Source organism: Podarcis raffonei, chromosome 3, assembly GCF_027172205.1.
Source record: "Podarcis raffonei isolate rPodRaf1 chromosome 3, rPodRaf1.pri, whole genome shotgun sequence".
Classification (NCBI taxonomy): Eukaryota; Metazoa; Chordata; class Lepidosauria; order Squamata; family Lacertidae; genus Podarcis; species Podarcis raffonei.
The window spans coordinates 24,610,406-24,628,411 of NC_070604.1; the positions used below are offsets into that span (position 1 = coordinate 24,610,406).

The following is an 18,006-nucleotide window of genomic DNA, read 5'->3' on the forward strand; positions in this document are numbered from 1 at the left end:
ATCTCCATTCTATCAGTTGTTGTGCGTGTTTTTTTACTAAATGTTACTAAAGAAAGCAATTAAAGGTTAATCTCTCTTCAAAAGCAAACAAATCAAATGCCAGTGAACACCACAGAGAGCAAATGATACATTTCAAGTTGGTCAACAGCTTCCCAATACAGTACGTCTATGATGTGCAGGACATTTTCTGTCCATTTCCATAGCATCAAATATTAATTTGATATGCTGTTAGCATCAGTGTTTGGCTTGAGCATACATTTAGACTTATATTTTTCTACTTGGATAAGTGGATGCAATAAAGGGCCTGAAACCCATTAAAGGCAAGAAGAATATTTCTGTTGGGTTCTGTGGACTTCGGATTACGTTCTCTGTATTTAAACCTCCACCGCCAGGAAATCCAATTTGCATAGCATGGTTCCAAAATGAACATTGTGCCTAGCTGTGAGTACTACCTAACATGGATTTATTTAAAAACAGGCAGGCAGATTACATTCACATCTGCTGTGTAAAGGGCCCAGAAAATATTTCAATCATATCTCACTTTTTGCATGTGTAATTTTGTAGCAAGGTGTGCAGGATAGCTGCTAGAAGAGAGGATTGAAGATGGCACATCGTTCTATTCCCAGAGTATATTGTCAGCAAATCCCACAGTCATAGTTATCACTTTCTCCAGAAAACTGACATAGCAACTTGAAGTGGGGCAGCCGGCTACTATTCTGTAAGAGGCCAGTTTTGATCCCTGTAGGCTGAATTTTCTGATCCCCAGTTTAAAACATTTTGAAGCCTAGTATATCATCATTGTTCTCTAAGGCTTCACAGTTCCAACTAATTAATAGTATGCTCCTCTCTTTCAGCTGAGAAGTGGCAACCAATGTTGTGTGCACTTCACACACAGTGAGGGGCTGTTGCTGATCATCAGATGATACGCCCACCTGAGGAATGCGAAAGGAATATTAAGAATCTGGGGGAAACTTGCACATTTGGCAGAATGGCATAGCAGCATTTGCAAAAGTCTAGTAGTATTAAAGGGAATATCATATATATCCTCCCCACTAAAACTATTGGTCTCCCTCCATACAGAGTACAGCTGTAGATGGAACAGTAGCTCCTGCCTTCATCATCTAACATATTTCACAGCGAAGCTGTTTTGCTAAGCTCCACCCTTATATCTTTTCAACTGCCCTAACAGACTAGCACCACATAGTTCAGTGTTGGAAATATAAATGTACTAAAGTTTGTTTCATTTTCCAAACAACAAAAACACAGATAGAGATGATCACTCACTGTGGAATCCTTATAGTTGCTGAGTAGTACTAGAGATTTGTCAAATATCCAGTAAAGTTATGATATTCCTACTCCATACCCTCAAACCAAATGCCTATATTGGATCAATGAGCTAGATTTAATTATGTCCTTCCATTAATGAAAAGGGGCTTTGATCCAGCAAAGGCTCCTGCTCATGAAGGAAGAAACCAATTCATCTTATCCTCTGACCCTCTGAGGCCACCCAGATCAACACAGGAGGATTTGGGGCCATCCAATAGTGTGCAGGACTTAGTACCGTTTTATGGGAAATTGCCAAAATAACCTCTGCTGAATCCAATCCCGTTCCATGAATGAAAGGGTGCGGTTGGATTCAGCCCAATGTGTGTGTGATGAGAACATAATAAAAGCTGGCTGCTTCCTAATTGTGAAGTTCACCAGTTTAGGCCCTTGAACATGTATATTTACCCTTATTTTAACAACTGCTGGAGAAAATGGTGGAAACATGCATTTATTTTTCGATTCACACACAGCTCTCAATAAAAAAAAATTATAATAGTAAGCCAGTATAAGGGTAGTTTTACAAAATATCCAAGCTCCCAAATAGAATATGTTTTGACTTCCACTTGCAAGTTCTGGAGAAAAGTAGGTCAACACATAAGATTCCCCTACTGAATCAGACACAAAAGCAAAAGGGGAGTTGCAGTAGATACTTTGCAATGCCACAACTGTAGTATCCCCTTCTCCTTTCCCTCATATTATGAATTACAAGCATCTCTACCAGTCAGCAATTCTAATGTGGTACACTAGGCTGTGAGCACAATCCCACTATTCCATGCATATATACTCAGAAATCAGTACTACTAATTTCAATGGGATGTGTTCCCAGTTAAGTATCTACAGTATTCCATTTGGACAAAACTTGTATATGATTGCACTATTAATCTTGTTATGATTACAAATTAGGTTGAAATGACCCCCTTCACCATCTCCCATGGCTCTTCAGAACATTACCACAATATCCATATGTTAAAGGAAAAATCACAATGGTTGTATTAGCATATTTTCACTTCAAAACAGCTGTTAAGTTGTAACTGAGTAGATGGTGACTTCACAGGTATTTTCTATGAAATGGCAGTAACATTTAAAGTTGCTTCCAGATTCAACTCAAGCCATGATTTGTTGGTGATAGTTCATGTACACTAGAATTTCCCAATGTTATACAGTGGTACCTTGGGTTAAGAACTTAATTCATTCTGGAGGTCCATTCTTAACCTGAAACTGTTCTTAACCTGAGGTACCACTTTAGCTAATGGGGTGTCCCACTGCCACCACGCTGCTGCTGTGCAATTTCTGTTCTCATCCTGAAGCAAAGTTCTTAACCCAAGGTACTATTTCTGGGTTAGCGGAGTCTGTAACCTGAAGCGTCTGTAACCTGAAGTTTTCTGTAACCCGAGGTACTACTGTATTCAGCTTTATGCTTTTCTATTAATTTCCAGGGAAGGCTACCGATATTGCTGTTGAGGAGACTCTAATTCTTTTCTGAATTGGTAGGTTTGTCACATATAAAGCATCTCTGTGGTAGCATCACAATAATGAAACACTTCCTCCCTGCCTTCCCTTGCCTTTCGGATCTGGTGGAAGCTCAGTTTGGTGGCCACTGTATAGCTATTCAAATTAATTAGTGCAGGAGTAGGGTCTTTTTAATTCACAACCAAGCTAAAATGAAGTTATAAACCATGATCACTCTCCTCAACTTCTCATGCTACATATAAGCTTGTAATATTATCCATAACATACTAGCTTGACTTAATATAATGAGACATAATTATTTTGTGGCACTGAATCCCAGTCTTGTTGGGATTGGTACATTATGTATTTTCACTGGTGTGGGGATCATGCTGCATATTTTATTGCTTCCTAATTTAGCAAATATTTGCCTATGAAGGTAAAGGTGCACAAAGTAGCTACCTAGCTTTAAACAAAGACAGATGGCAGAAATTGTATGGTAACTGAAGGACTGTAGGAAATCACATTTAATGATTATACCTCCAATTAGAGTATTCCTGCCGTTGCAAGAATTTGTGATTTTTGTGCAGCTGTGTCCTTGAAAACAAATCATTAGCAACATTCTCATTAGTCAAGAGACTTGTACTTATCATTATAAACATAAATATGAGACAAATTAAACCTAGTTCTCCTCCTGAAATATATATATATATGCCTTCCAGTTTCAAATGATCTCAAAATGCATTTTTGTGAAACGCCCTGAGACCCCTGGGTATAAGGTGGTATATAAATTCAAAAAATAAAATAAATATGCTCTCCAGTTAACAAGTGATGAGCTACTGTTCTAAGATTCAACAAATAATTTTTTGGGTTTAACATGTTGTGTTAAGGGTTTTTCATGCTCACACAAGCTCTGACATTCCAGTTCCTATGGGGGTGGGGAGGAAATTCAGCAAATATACATAAAAGTCCCTTGAATCTCAAACCCTCACTTTTCTCTGAAATCCCCAAACTGCCCATCTGATATATTTTCCACTCCACTCATTTCCCTCAAACTGTTTTCTACTCATCTCCTATGATTTCTTCTCCCTAACGTAACTTCTTACCTATTGACATACTTGAAAGATAAACACTTTTTAAATTGCACAAAGCTACAAACATATTACAAAAATCATGAGTATGGCACATACTAGGTGTGCACCTTGACCTAATGCAACACTTTCTCAGCCTATGTAGCACAGATACCTATTTTCCCCAAAACCACCCCAGAAAAGGCTATGGAAGGAAAATGCACATCACCTGTTAACTTCCTAAAGTTATTCATAGATTTGTCATTCAAAACAAGCCATCTATTATCATTTCTACTCCAAATTTTGCATTGGGCATCCTAAAACATACCTCTCCTATATTGCCAGATTTCAAATGTCAACAGAACTATTTTTAAACCATAAGCTGTAGAACAGGCTTCCTCAACCTCAGCCCTCCAGATGTTTTGAGGCTACAATTCCCGTCATCCCTGACCACTGGTCCTGCTAGCTAGGGATCATGGGAGTTATAGGCCAAAAACAGCTGGAGGGCTGAGGCTGAGGAAGCATGCTGTAGAACCTACAATTCCCAATTGTCATAATGGAAGAATGTGATTCGGCTGTCTTGCCCTTAATAAAGGGCCACAACTATGGATCTATGTTAATACTGTGAAATGTGCTCATTGAAAATAATAATAATAATAATAATAATAATAATAATAATAATAATAATAATAAATTTTATTTATATCCCGCCCTCCCCAGCCGAAGCTGGGCTCAGGGCGGCTAACAACAATAAAACAATACAAAAGTACAACACAAACAACACTCTAAAATCATTCATTAAAATTAATTAAATTCAAGCCACTGGCCACCATTGGGCCAGAGCTCCGCGAAGATTGCCGAGGGAGGGAGTCAGGCTGTGCCCTGGCCAAAGGCCTGGCGGAACAGCTCTGTCTTGCAGGCCCTGCGGAAAGATGTCAAGTCCCGCAGGGCCCTAGTCTCTTGTGACAGAGTGTTCCACCAGGTCGGAGCCACAGCCGAAAAAGCCCTGGCTCTAGTTGAGGCCAGCCTAACTTCTCTGTGGCCTGGGACCTTCAAGATGTTTTTATTTGAAGACCGTAAGTTTCTCTGTGGGGCATACCAGGAGAGGCGGTCCCGTAGGTACGAGGGTCCTAGGCCGTATAGGGCTTTAAAGGTTAAAACCAGCACCTTAAACCTGATCCTGTACTCCACCGGGAGCCAGTGCAGTTGATATAGCACCGGATGAATGTGATCTCGCAGCGAAGACCCCGTAAGGAGTCTCGCTGCAGCATTCTGCACCCGCTGGAGTTTCTGGGTCAGTCTTAAGGGCAGCCCCACATAGAGCGAGTTACAATAATCCAGTCTGGAGGTGACCGTCGCGTGGATCACAGTGGCTAGGTCAGGGCGAGAGAGGTAAGGAGCCAACTGCTTAGCTTGGCGGAGATGGAAAAATGCCGCCTTTGTTATAGCTGCAATCTGCACCTCCATGGAAAGGGAGGTGTCGAAGATTACACCCAAACTCTTAACGGACGGTGCTGGCACTAACTGCGCCCCCGCAAGAGATGGGAGTTGCCCCCCCAATCCCATATCGTTCCGTCCCAGCCACAGGACCTCTGTCTTCGAAGGATTTAGCTTCAACCGGCTCCCACGTAACCATCCAGCCACAGCTTCCAGACATCTGGTCAGTGTGTCTGGGGCCGAGTCAGGATGGCCATCCATCAACAGATAGAGTTGGGTGTCATCGGCATACTGATGGCAACCCAGCCCAAAACTCCGGACAAGCTGGGCGAGGGGGCGCATAAAGATGTTGAAAAGCATTGGGGAGAGTATCGCACCCTGAGGTACTCCACACACCAAGGAGTGGCGCGATGACAATTCCCCCCCAAGCGCCACCCTCTGTCCCCGACCAGAGAGAAACGAGCGCAGCCATTGAAGGACTGTGCCCTGGATCCCCACGTCGGCAAGGCGGTGGTCCAGAAAATCATGATCGACCATGTCGAAAGCTGCTGACAGATCTAGAAGAATCAGCAGCCCCGACCCGCCTCGATCCAGCTGTCTATGAAGATCATCTGTTAGGGCAACCAGAGCTGTCTCGGTCCCATGACCAGTGCGGAAGCCAGACTGGAATGGATCCAGAGCCGATGTTTCCTCCAGAAACCCACCAAGCTGTTCAGCAACCGCTCTCTCAATCACCTTACCCAGGAACGGAAGATTCGAAACCGGGCGGTAATTGGATAGATCTAAAGGATCTAATGATGTTTTCTTTAAGAGCGGGCGCACCACTGCCTCCTTCAGTTCCCCTGGGAATGTCCCCGTGCCAAGGGACAAATTGATGATATCCCCCAGGAGGGCCCGCACCTCGTGGGGTTTCACCTGGACCTGGTGTCTTCCATGGCGACACTAGGGCTCTCCCAGTTTGTTTCGGGCCCCACACATCAAATAAAATGTATTTCAGTATTGGAGCTCTACCCCACTACTGTATTCATGAGCATTTAAATGGATTTGTGCCATAGAAAAGACAGATTTATTTTATTTTATTTTATTTTTTTAAAAAAATGTATAAAAAGAAGTAAAAAGTAAAAAGTAAAAAGACCTGTATATAAAAAAAACTTGTTTGCTTCTTACAGTATTTTCTTTCTCTCCCCCCCACTCCCCACCTAGACTGCTGCTACTCTGAACTGCATGAATAGCTACTTTGTATTGAACCCATATATTAAAGAGTAGATCTCAATTTTGGCAACTCCAGAACCAAACAGTGACAGAAAATGAAGCTTCCCTCTCTTCCCTCATAGTCTCTGTGCTTATTTGAATCCCACTTAAGAAAACAGCCTCACAGTATGGGAACCACTAGAAGCAATGAGAATAGAACACATATAGCTTTTTCCACCCATATATATGAGTAGGCATTAAGCATGGCGGGGAACCTTAAGTTGTTGTAGTTCCAGTCATTATTTTGACAAAGTGATAGCGACAAGCAAAGGGTACACAAAAACTTGCTCTTTGAAAATAAGCTGGAACACATGTATGTGTGTTCCAGAGCCTGACTCTTAGCTGAAGAAGGATATTCACTTCCCTGCTTTTCATTGAAACGTGGCATCAGGAATAATGTGTAAAATCTGCTTGTTTTGTATATTCTGTGGGAGATGGAAGAGAAAATAACTGCAGTGATGATTTAAAATTACCTTTTCAAATAACAGTATGGAAGACAAGTCACTTATCAGATCCGAAACATTTTTACTATATATCCTTTTATGCACTTCTCAGGTTCAGTTAGATTTAGAGGTTTCTACCAGATGTCCCCTCTGCAGCTCCCATTACCCCTTGACCATTGGTCAAGCTGGCTGGAACAGGTGGAAATTGGAGTTCAGTCACATCTAGAGAGTACCAAATTGACTAGCTCTGAGTCAGATGTCTGCACAAGAAAGTGAATTCCAGAAGAATTCATTCCTACTAGCAGAGATCTCATTTCTTTCCTATTCTTAAGAAACCATCACAAAATTTACTCCAGCCCCAGCCCACCAGAGCTAATTTGGGGGGGGGGTATACATTGAGCTGCTGGGGAGAGGAAGGGAAAAGTGATGTTCCATTAGAGCATATCCCTTGCAGTAGCAGAAAGATTCATGATGGTCTTGATATATTGAAACCCACAAGATGAGATTCAACAGATATGAATCTGTACCTGCATTTAGGAGCTAAGAATCAATGCCACAAATATAGAAGGGAGAGGAGACCCCCCCACACACACACACACCTTACATGCCAAAGGTGTATTGATTCATCATAAGCCAAACACGAAACAGTTGTGCAATGTGGCTATAAAGAACCTTGCAGTCTTTGGATGTATAAATAGGTGCATGGTGTCCAAATTGTGATAAGTAATCATTTCATTCTACTCTGTGCTGGTCAGTTCTGGGTACTTTAAGAAGGACCTTGACCAACTGAAGCATGTTCAGAGGAGGACAATCAGAATGGTGAGGAACCTGGAAACCAACTGCTATGAAGAACAGTTGAGAGAGTTGGGTGTTTAGCTTGGAGAAAAGAATATTAAAAGGAGAGGAGCATTGATAATGTTACACACACACAGGGCTGTCACACACAATAAGGAGCTGACTTCTTGTCTATGTTTTTCCAGAAGGCAGGACTAGAAAAATGGCAAAAACTGCAAGGAAGCAGATTTCAGCTAAATATTAAGAGAAAGTTAGGAGTGGAATGGACTGCCTCAGGATGTGGTGAGTGTTGCTGGAACTACTGGAAAAGAGTCCAGACAACCGTCAGGAAGGGGTACTGTATCTGCATCCTCCATTGCAGATTATGAACTGAACACAGGATTGGACAAAATGGTCAAGAATCCTCCCAACTATGACCTCCAAAGGGCACTTTGACCACCATGATGTAATCAACATTATATATCTACACTAGTAATTTATATTGGTTTCACTAGTTGTTTATATTGGTTTTATACTATTTTAACTATCAACTGTACATTCTTCCCCTGTTTACTCCTTCCTCCATTTCCCCTTCCTCTTTTTTATGTCTGTCTGTGTGTATGTAGCAAATGAAATGACTGCTAAACCCATTAAGACTATTGTGTAGACATGCCCATAACACAAAACTGAGCTCTTTTTAAGTGGCACTCGCATTGGAAAGGCTTCTGGTAGGTAGCAGAGCAGGACAGGCTTGCTACATTTATTTCCCATAAGATGTTTCCATACACAGGCCAAACTTTAACAAGGGAGACATCTGAATAGCTGGTATCTGGATAATGAGTTGTGAATTAGGAGAATGTGGCTACAAAGTGATTTCTGTGCTAGATAAGAGGTGGCATAATCTCTTTCTCTTATGATCACACAATGCAGGGCTGGGAGCAGGAGAATTTTCAGCTGAGGGTGTGAGATGCAGATTTACGCACCTGGTCCATAGGGCACGCCCATGTGAGAATAACAAGGCAATGTCTCACTGTGAAAGTTGGATGGGGAGAAGAAGATTTATGCACTACGCAACACCCCTGGTGGTTGTACCTTTATCTCTATTGCTAACATTCAGACAAACCACTGCCTGAGCAGCATTATAGTTACGTTTATCAGTAGGATTAAGGTCCTTGACTACCAGCATGAACAAATGACTTTCGGAACTAATCCTTCTGTGCCTACAATATTATATGATCTGCTTTGGAAGACTTTATTTCTACTACAAGGTCTTTCCGTAAGTAGCAATATATTTAACAGACTTGAAGCGAGTCTCTTTAAATGCATGCAACAACTAATACTTGATTGGGAGCCGCCCAGAGTGGCTGGGGAAACTCAGCCAGATGGGCAGGGTATAAATAAATTATTATTATTATTATTATTATTATTATTATTATTATTATTATTGAAACGAACTTAACTATTTTGCAGAACAGTTGGTCAGATGTCCTGGAAGTAGTGATGAAATGAAGCCACAGAATGCTACATATGGTATTACATTTCCCTCTTCATCTGAAGAAAACTATCTTATCATCATCATTTTTTAAAAAAAAATTGTATACCGTCTTTCTATCTTACAATATTCAAGGTGGTTTACAAGCTGAAGAAACAAAAAATGTACATCTTATAACAATCTAATGCAATACAAAAATGTTATAATAAAACATAACTTTAAAATAGGCAACCTATGTCAAAAAAGTAACATTCAACAATCATTAGAATAGTATTAAATAATAATAATAATAATATATAAAAGTTAAACAGAAATCCACTCAACAGTTACAATAAATAATTTCTAAACTATAATCAATAAAACAATGGCAAGCCACAGTACATAAAATAATACAATACAATTACAGATCTTGGGAACTGTAAAAAGGAAAAGGAAACTAGGACATTTATTTATTTTTTAAATCAAAGAAACCTACCTTCCCACCCACCCCTGTGAATATTATTAGTTCACAATCTTCATTAAGTGGCTATACTACTTTGGTTTGGCTGGAGTGTTATATAAACACCGTAACCCCAGCCATAACCTTAGGTTTGCAGGACAGCTTTTTAAGTCAAACCTCCTAAATTTAATACTGAGCAAATAGCCATCAAGAAACACCACCCTTCTATGTTAGTATAGACCATGCACAAGACATTGGCTGGATTACTTGGAGGTGTGGTTGTGGTAAATGATGACTATGATGAGTGAGGAAGATGAGAGGGCATTCTTTCTTAAGCGGCTTGGCATGTCACAATGACCTGCAGTTTGGTGGAGAGAAATCCAAAGCCCCAATGGGCACACCTTTCTACTCAGTCTGAGGAGTTATCTGGACTATCTATTTACATGCAATAATAATTGCCTCATTTATCAGCCCAACACGTAAAAAAATATGACCTGATGAGGATCTGAGCCAAGCTATTGAATTAAATAAAAAATCTTCAAGGTGCATGTGATCAAGGAGAGGAAATCTGGATATTTTCCCAAGCACTGGACCACATTGCATTAACTATGGGTGCTTTCTCCCAGTCCCAGTACCATGATGGAGAAAGGAAAGTTCTAGCATGTAAAATAGGTGTGGTTCCCCCCCTCCTTCCTTTCATAAGAAAAAAAATATTATTCCCCAAATCAACACAGAGTAGCTCCCTTCTCAAGAAACGTTTGCTTTCCAAAAATCCAGTAACAATGGAAACATAGTACAAAGCAACAACCAAAAATGCACACCTTTTTATCCCATTTAAAAATCACAAGAAGCAACTTTTACTCCTTGCTTCCAAGTTATATGCTTCTTTGCAGCTTCTTGTACCTATCAAGAACCCTATTAATTACTGGAAGCAAAGCTGCACTCATGTAACCTTAATTCCCCTCTGTTCCTTATAATTAGCAAGTAGTGCGTACCTTATTGCTGTGACAGAGGTGAGGTTAGAGAGGAGGATTTCTACTTTTTCTTTTCTTTTTCTTTTTAGTACAGCGGTGGAAACATATAGGCCTCCCTATTTTTTTTTCCTCCTGCCAAAAAGGAGGGTATATGCATGCTTTAAATCACATGGATGGGGATTGCTGGCATGGAAAGCAGGGATGCATTCCTGAGCGATTTAAACCGAATATGTAGAGCTTATAGCCCTATCCTAACCATATTTAAAGTAAATTATCCTAGCTCAATAAGACCTACTTACAAGTAAATATGCATTTGGATTCTGGTTTCGGCTTCAAGAAAGTTACCGGAAGAAAGCCAATAGGCTAAACACAGATTTCTATAGATTTTTAGCTAAAGAAAAATGAAAAGGAACCACAAGTCTGCAGTACACCTATTAACCCCTTTAAAAGCATTTTATTTGGGAAGGAACTTATGTGCAACTGTTCAATAGGTTATGGGATTTGACCTACACATATAGTGTGTGTGTGTGGCAGGAATGTTAGTGATAAATATACTTGTCTTGTCAGGAAAGACAAAGAGAACATTACACACACACACATACACACACACACTTCTCCATGGAAATGTAGCACTTTGGATTCTTCATCATAGAATCTCTGTCAATAAAAAAAGCAAATTAATTCCTCTCCATGGGGCAGTTAAAATAAAGAGTTGCTGGGCACTGCTAATTAAGATGTTATGTGCTTAGAAAACCAAAGCTGATCTGTTACTAGGTGATAGTTATTTTTCAGTCACTCTCTCTTTAAGCAGTACACCTCATTCCAAATGTAGGTTTACATTATGCTAAATATAGATGTGAGTGCTTTAAAGCTTTGGAATGTAAAAGGTAGCAGTGGGAAGGAGTCAAACGTCACTGCTGTTTCTTCTTCTTCTTCTTTTCTTCTTCTGCTTGTTGTCTGGATCCAGTGCTACGTAAGATTGCAGCCTATTCCCCCCCTCCCCATATTAAAATAACACACAGCTAAATTAATCTTAACTCTTGCATCACCAAAGGTACTGCCCAAAGCCCACTTTATGGATTAGCTGAAAACATCTGAGCAGTGCTTTCTAAGCATGAACCAGACTCAGCGTTTCATACACAATGTCAGCTTTTCTTTTCTTTTTTAAGGAAAATGCTAAAATGGCAAATGTCAAGAACCAGCAACAGTGTGTTTAATAAGTGAGTCAGAACTCTAAGTCCTCAGCTGTAGCTGAGACAATAGTGCTATTGATTGTAACTTATCCCACCCTCTCCTCTCCTCAGCCTCAAGAATATATTATTTGCCTTGATGCCACAGGATGAGCCCGTTTGATTGCAATTGTATGTCCATTCCTGGCAAATGCCCCCCCTCCATTCCTCCAGTGCTCCTGGCCACAGGCAGCTGTTAGCAGCTGCTAAAAGAATCTGAATTTGCCAGAGGATCTGGATTTGTGTCCTTCTTTCAAATCCAACTTCTCAAAAAAAAACCAAACCCAATCCAGAGGCAAAGGACTGAAATGAAACACACGTGTCAGGATTATTAAGCAGCAATAGCAGGGCAAAGTGAAACCTTGGCTAATTGGGGCTGCACAGGGGAAAGAAAAACGCTGTCTCCCAGCTTAGAAGACACACAGTCAAGGGTGGTAGAGGAGGACAGAGTGTGATGAAAATATAGCAACTTTTGGAAATGGAATGAAACAGAAAGACCTCTGTTGCCGCAGTAGACTGAAAAGGGGCAAAATCCTACTATGGCATGTGAATAGCTCCAAGGGCGAGCCTTGTCTTTATAGGAGCTGGCCTTTCAGCACGATTTCTAAATATGTCAGATGTTTCTGTTCCTCTGTTCTTTATTCAAAGTGAGTAAAATGAGATCAGAGGCAGCAAAGAGCCAGGCATCACTTTGTCACCTGCGGCAGCTCCAGGGATGGGGTTGAAGGCAGGGTGGTGATGGGGCTTTAGTGCATTCATTAACACAACTTGCTCTTCTTGCTCCAAACTATGCAAGCCTTAGCACAACCCAGTATATTGAAACAGAGATGAGATGTTGCCACCTGCCTTTTACCCTTCCCCTAACCTCTGCCTAGTGATTAAAAGTAATTCAGGGAAAGAAGAAGGAAGAAAAAGAGAGAGGGGGAATCTAAACGGGATGCTCACTTATGCAAAGTGACCCCACTACTTTACAATGTGGCACCATGTCATAATTCAGAACACACACTCACACAGGAAGTGGACAGGAGAGGCAGGACACAAGCACTTTTAGTCACTTTGAAGTTTTTGTTCTCTCTGAGTTTTCAATAATTTGTTATAAAATTGAAATAGGTGTTTTTAATATGTGTTTTTTAATATGGGAGAAATAGGTGTTTTTAATATGTTATGCTAGACTGGATTTGTAAGGACACCTGAAGAGGAAGGAGGAAGAGGGAGCTTCAGAAGCAAGACAGAAACAGGTTTTGAAGTAAGCAGGTGTTGTCACCAGAGGCAGCCACAACACACACACAGACCTTGCCAACACGAAAAAGGCCCGGGCTAATGAGAGGCAAAGTGAATAAAGCCGACCTTGTTGTCTCAGGGGCAACTAGGCAAGTTGTGGGGCTAGGGCCAAGGCAGAAGTTGTGTAACCCTCCAGCATCTTGCCCCACCTCGGTTTCAAGGAGAAAGAGAATACCAAGCAAGCAAATGGTGAAAGGAGATTCCTGGATGTGGGGGGAGAAGAGAGGGACTACAGGCAAGATAAGCCCCCGCACCCGCCACCTTTTTCTATGCCGATCATCAGGAACATCCTTGGGTCCCCTCAAAGCCCGCTTCCCTCTCCTGCAACTTGCAAGGAACAAAGTACAGGTCTCAGCCATCCCAGGGGTGGGGTGTGCGAGGGCTGAGAACACCACACGGCCACCTCCTTCTGGGAAAGCAGGGCAGCAGAACGGCGGGCGAGGTGCCTAGCTCGCCTTTGCTGGCAGCGGAGCTTCCTTCCATTTCGGGGAGGAAGAGGAGAGGGTCTGAGGGAGGGGAGGCGGCAGAGGAGGAGGAGGAGGAGGCGGAGGCGGGAAGGAACTTGGCAGCCCAGGCAAGCTATCTTTAGCATCCCTCGGTTAAGTACCAGCCACCACCACCACATCACCACCCATGTGCGGACGAGGAGAGAGGGCAAGGTCCCCCCCGTCCAGCCCGGGAGGCTCCCTTTCTTCGCTGGCGGCGCAGTTCCTCCCCCATAGCGAACCCCCCACAAACCACCAGCAAAAAAACAACCACCACCACATAACCTCCCCTCATGAACCACCAGCGGCGGAGCTGGGAGGGAGCAGGTGCCAGGCATGCCACGGTCCGGGTGTGCGCGGCGACGGCAAGGGGAGCGTGGAGCCGTTGACCAGTGTGTATATATATATATATATACCCCCCATATATATATGGGGGGGGGAATACACGCCTGAGGTAAAGCCGGGAGCTGGCACAGGCACGACACCCCCTTCCACCCCCCTTCCATCGTCACCAGTCGGGTCGGCTGTAGAAGAATCCCCCCCACACACACACACAAACGGAGGAAGCCCCCCTCAAGTAACGGAAAGAAGGAGAAACCAGCAAGGCTTACCCTGAGCTGCGGCGACGAGCCCCGCGCAGAGCACCAGCAGCCGAGCCTCGAATTGTCTCCACGCAGTCATGTCTGCAGTTTATTCCACACACATAGAGAGAGAGGGAAAGGCGCGAGCGGGAGCTCTGAGGAGGCAGGCTGAGACCCGCGGTGGGGGTGGAGGGGGGGTTGCAACGCCGGTTGGTTGGTTGGCTGCTTGACCGGTCGGTCGGAGCACCTCGCCGCGGCGCCTCTCAGCTGCGAGCGCGGGCTCCCTCCCTCGCCAGAAGTGCCCGCGGGGCGAAAGAATCACCAGAGGGCGAAGCCAGGCGGAGGAGGAGAAGAAGAAGGAGGTGGTGTCGGTGGTGGTGGTGTCGGCGGCGGCGGCGGCAGCAGCAGCAGCGAGGGGAGCTCCAGGTGCCGCGAGTGGCAGCAGCGGCGGCGGCGCAGCATTCGACGCCTCCTGCAGGACTGCTGGTTGCCTCGGCTCGCCGCCTTCTCATAGCATCAAGTGCCGGCGAGCCACTGCGGGGCGGAGAGCGCGCGGGGAGACCAAGCTGAGGGAGAGGAGCGGCGAGAGCCTCCTCCGCCAGCGGCTCTCCCGAGTCTGAGGCGAAAACCACCAGCTGCCCCAAGACAGCGGAGACGTCGACGACGAGGAAGACCGTGGAGAGGTGGCGACGGCGGTGGGAGAGGAGGAGACGCGGCCGGGCATCGAGTGAGGAGGGAACCGCCAGAGGAGACGCGGGCGGCAGCGGCGGCGGCAAATAAAAAGAAAGGCGCGCGAGGGAGAAGAGAGAACCAAATGGAAATAGCGGGTTGCTCCTGTCACGGCGAGGAGGAGAAGCTGAGCGACGCAGCCGAGCCGGGAGAGCGCGGCAAGCTTGACAGGCTGCTAGCAGCGCAAGAAGGAGCTGCTGCTGCCGCTGCCGCCGCCGCCGCCGCTCCTGCTGCTGCTGGACTCAACCATCCCTTCCCACAGAGAGGGGAAGGAGGCTGGAGCGGCGCAGCGGCGGCAGCAGGAGCGAGCGAGCGAGCGCACCCGCCAAAGCCCAAGGCAAAGCAGCCGCAGCAGCCTTCTCGCAGCCCTCACGAAACGGGGGTGGGAAAGGAGGGAAAGCGAGGGGAATCGTTTTCTCTCTTCTCTTCTCTCCCCCCCCTCAAAAAAAACCCCTCCGCCCCGCTGAGGGAGGTGGCGGCGGTGGCTGGGAATCTTCTTTTCCAGTCACAGGTGACGACGGGGCAGTTGAGGGGGCAACTGGAGAGAGAGAAAGCGCGCGCGCCGGCTGAGGGGCGGGACGAGGAACGCGCTCGGGAATCCCGCGCCGCGCTGCGAAACGCGCTCTGGCGTCCCGTCGTCGTTCCTCTGGCTTCTCGCCTTCCCGCCAGACCTACCTCGCAGGGCGCACGTTGGGCGCCTTGAGGCGGCTAGTGAAGCGTAAAAGGCGGGAAGTCGCAGCTACAGGAGTGCAGGGAATGGTTCCCCCTGGTCGGTTAAGCGACAGCAGCAGCCCACACCCAGGCTTCGCTTGGTGTCTTTGAGGAGAAATGTCTTCCTGGGGTCGCCCAAGGGGCCGTTTGCAAGGGTCTGGATCCAATCTAAATAAGAGTGCCCTCCTCCCTTAAAAAGAGCAAGGGACACCTGGGAGCCAGTGGCATAGCTGTCAACTTTTCCCTTTTCTTGTGAGGAATCCTATTTGGAATAAGGTAATTTCCCTTTAAAAAAGGGAAACGTTGACAGCTATGGCCAGTGGGCAACCTTGAACTTAGGTCTAACATATCTTCTTTGGCCACGGGCTTCTTCCAAGGAAGCCCAACCAACACACACACACACACACACACTCTGCTGGGTGTTTTTGTACGCGTGTCTAAACCCACTGGGATAGCTCAGTCGGGAGAGCACAAGACTCTTAATCTCAGGGTTGTGGGTTCGAGTTCCACGTCGGGCAAAAGATTCTTGCATCGCAGCGGGTCGGACTAGATGAGCCTTGAGGTCCCTTCCAGCTCTATGACTCTATGAAATCCGGAATAATACTTGGCTTTGGCTCTGTGCTAAAAATCACTCGCTTGGAGATGGGTGCCTGCTCTACCTGGACCATTTTGAAAGAAGTGATCCCAAATTATGCATTTGAACATGGGTCGTTTCACCTGTGGCTGTCGTAGGACGAAGAAGACAGCCGTTTCCCAAATCCGATGGACAAGGCTTGTTAGGCCCCTGTTCAGCAAGGGCACTTAAAAACGGTTCTCTTATTCCTTGGCAGCATTCACACTTCCGGCACTAAAAGGCGTGCTTGGGAATCTCTTTGGACAGCAATGTAGGCTTCACACACAGCCCGATCATCAGACCCAGGAAGTGCAAACCAGCAATCCTTGTTTCAGCATCACTTGAGCAATGCAAGACTGGGCAAGCCCCACTCCTGAATTACTTCTCTGAGCGCTAACTAAATAATTTTAAGGGACATTTAGGATGTTCTTTCAGGACAGGTCGGGTTCTTCAATTTATCTTCAATACGGCCATTTCCCCATGGAAAGCTCGAAGTGGGCACCTCGGTGGTTCTCTGACCCCACTTCAAAGGAGTTTCGGAGTGGAGTCACTTAAAAGAGCCTCTGATGCGTTTGCTACCTTAGGTCCATTTCCAGCTCTCGGTCAGGGCAAAAATAGAGAATGGAAAATGGAAAAAAACCAAAACAGCTAAGTCGCCTTGGCACTTCGTTTCTTTTTCTGTGTTCTAATACTCTCCCATTCCCAATGTCCGGCCTCATCAATTTCTGCCATTTAAAACTATTTCTAAAACCCATTTCTTTGATGTCAGCATTGAGAAGACATCTTCTAAACGTGAGCCTAAAAATGGAAAAAAGGTATTTTTAAAAAAAACAACCAGCAACAACAACTTAGCCTTCGTTCTGTGGCATAAACTACATTAGAGTGGTTCCTTTTTAAGTCTACGAAATGTCAGCTTTTCTGTTTTCCTAATAAAACAGATTTGTTTGCTTAAAAACTCTCTGAAGCTGCAATCCTGTGTGCCCTGGGAGTAAGCTCCACTGAAGTCAGTGGGGCTTGCTTCTGAGTAAACCAAGCGATTCCTTGGTTTCTTGCCAGAAGAAGTCGAAAATTCTAAAGCCACTTAACACAGCAGAAAGAACTTTACTTCCTAATTAACGCCCGAAGCTACCTGTGTTGGTAATTAAAATACAAAGGATCACAGGACAGAAGCAAAACCAATGGCGAGGAGGAGTTTCGAGGTTGTAATTAATCACTGGTGATAAATTCTCTTTCTTGGTAAAATATGGAAAGCTGTTGCCTCGTTGTACGTTGGTTCAACGAGTGGGTACTGAACAAAATAGGCTGGCTCTGTTAATAGGCTTATATTTATATATTAATGTTGCTGCTTTTCTCGCTGGCGGGGCAAGCGGGACCGAGGCTTTGCGAACTGGAAATCTGCGAGAAACATGTGACACTGCTGCCATCTAGCGGCTTCATTTTTCTCTGTAGCGAATTTATAAATATTAAAGACTCATTTCAGTCTTAGTTGAAAAAAACAACCAAAAAGGGATTATTAGCGCGTGTAAGAAAGATCTCCGCCACGCCCTCATTGTTTGCCTATCTATTTATTTGTTGACTTTATATTCTGGCCTTCCTCCCCAAAAAGCCAAGGGAGGCACAACAGCCTATAGTCTCTACGATTATTGCAGATGCCACTGTTCCCTTACATTCCAGATTGAGAGGATGCAAACCTCGAACAGCGACTCATGCAGATGTACAACAGAC

At 44.5% G+C, this 18,006-nt stretch overlaps 2 protein-coding genes across 3 annotated transcripts in view; one reads left to right on the plus strand and one right to left on the minus strand.

Moving 5' to 3' along the window:
• Positions 1 to 14,762, minus strand: part of CSMD1 (CUB and Sushi multiple domains 1) — a 949,519-nt gene extending 934,757 nt beyond the window's left edge. For both annotated transcript variants that reach the window (XM_053380819.1, XM_053380818.1), the window contains exon 1: positions 14,259 to 14,762. In XM_053380819.1, coding sequence (XP_053236794.1) covers positions 14,259 to 14,328 — 70 coding nt within the window. In that variant the 5' untranslated portion in view covers positions 14,329 to 14,762. The remainder of the gene's footprint in view (positions 1 to 14,258) is intronic.
• LOC128410089 (uncharacterized) lies at positions 14,762 to 15,990 on the plus strand. Its single transcript, XM_053380820.1, has one exon. The coding sequence runs from the start codon at positions 15,043 to 15,045 to the stop codon at positions 15,658 to 15,660; it is 618 nt and encodes a 205-aa protein (XP_053236795.1). The 5' UTR covers positions 14,762 to 15,042; the 3' UTR covers positions 15,661 to 15,990.
• Positions 15,991 to 18,006: the final 2,016 nt, after the last annotated feature.

What these genes read in the sequence shown, in the direction of transcription:
- LOC128410089 (XM_053380820.1), top strand. Translation starts at nt 15,043, where the DNA reads ATGGAAATAGCGGGTTGCTCCTGTCACGGCGAGGAGGAGAAGCTGAGC.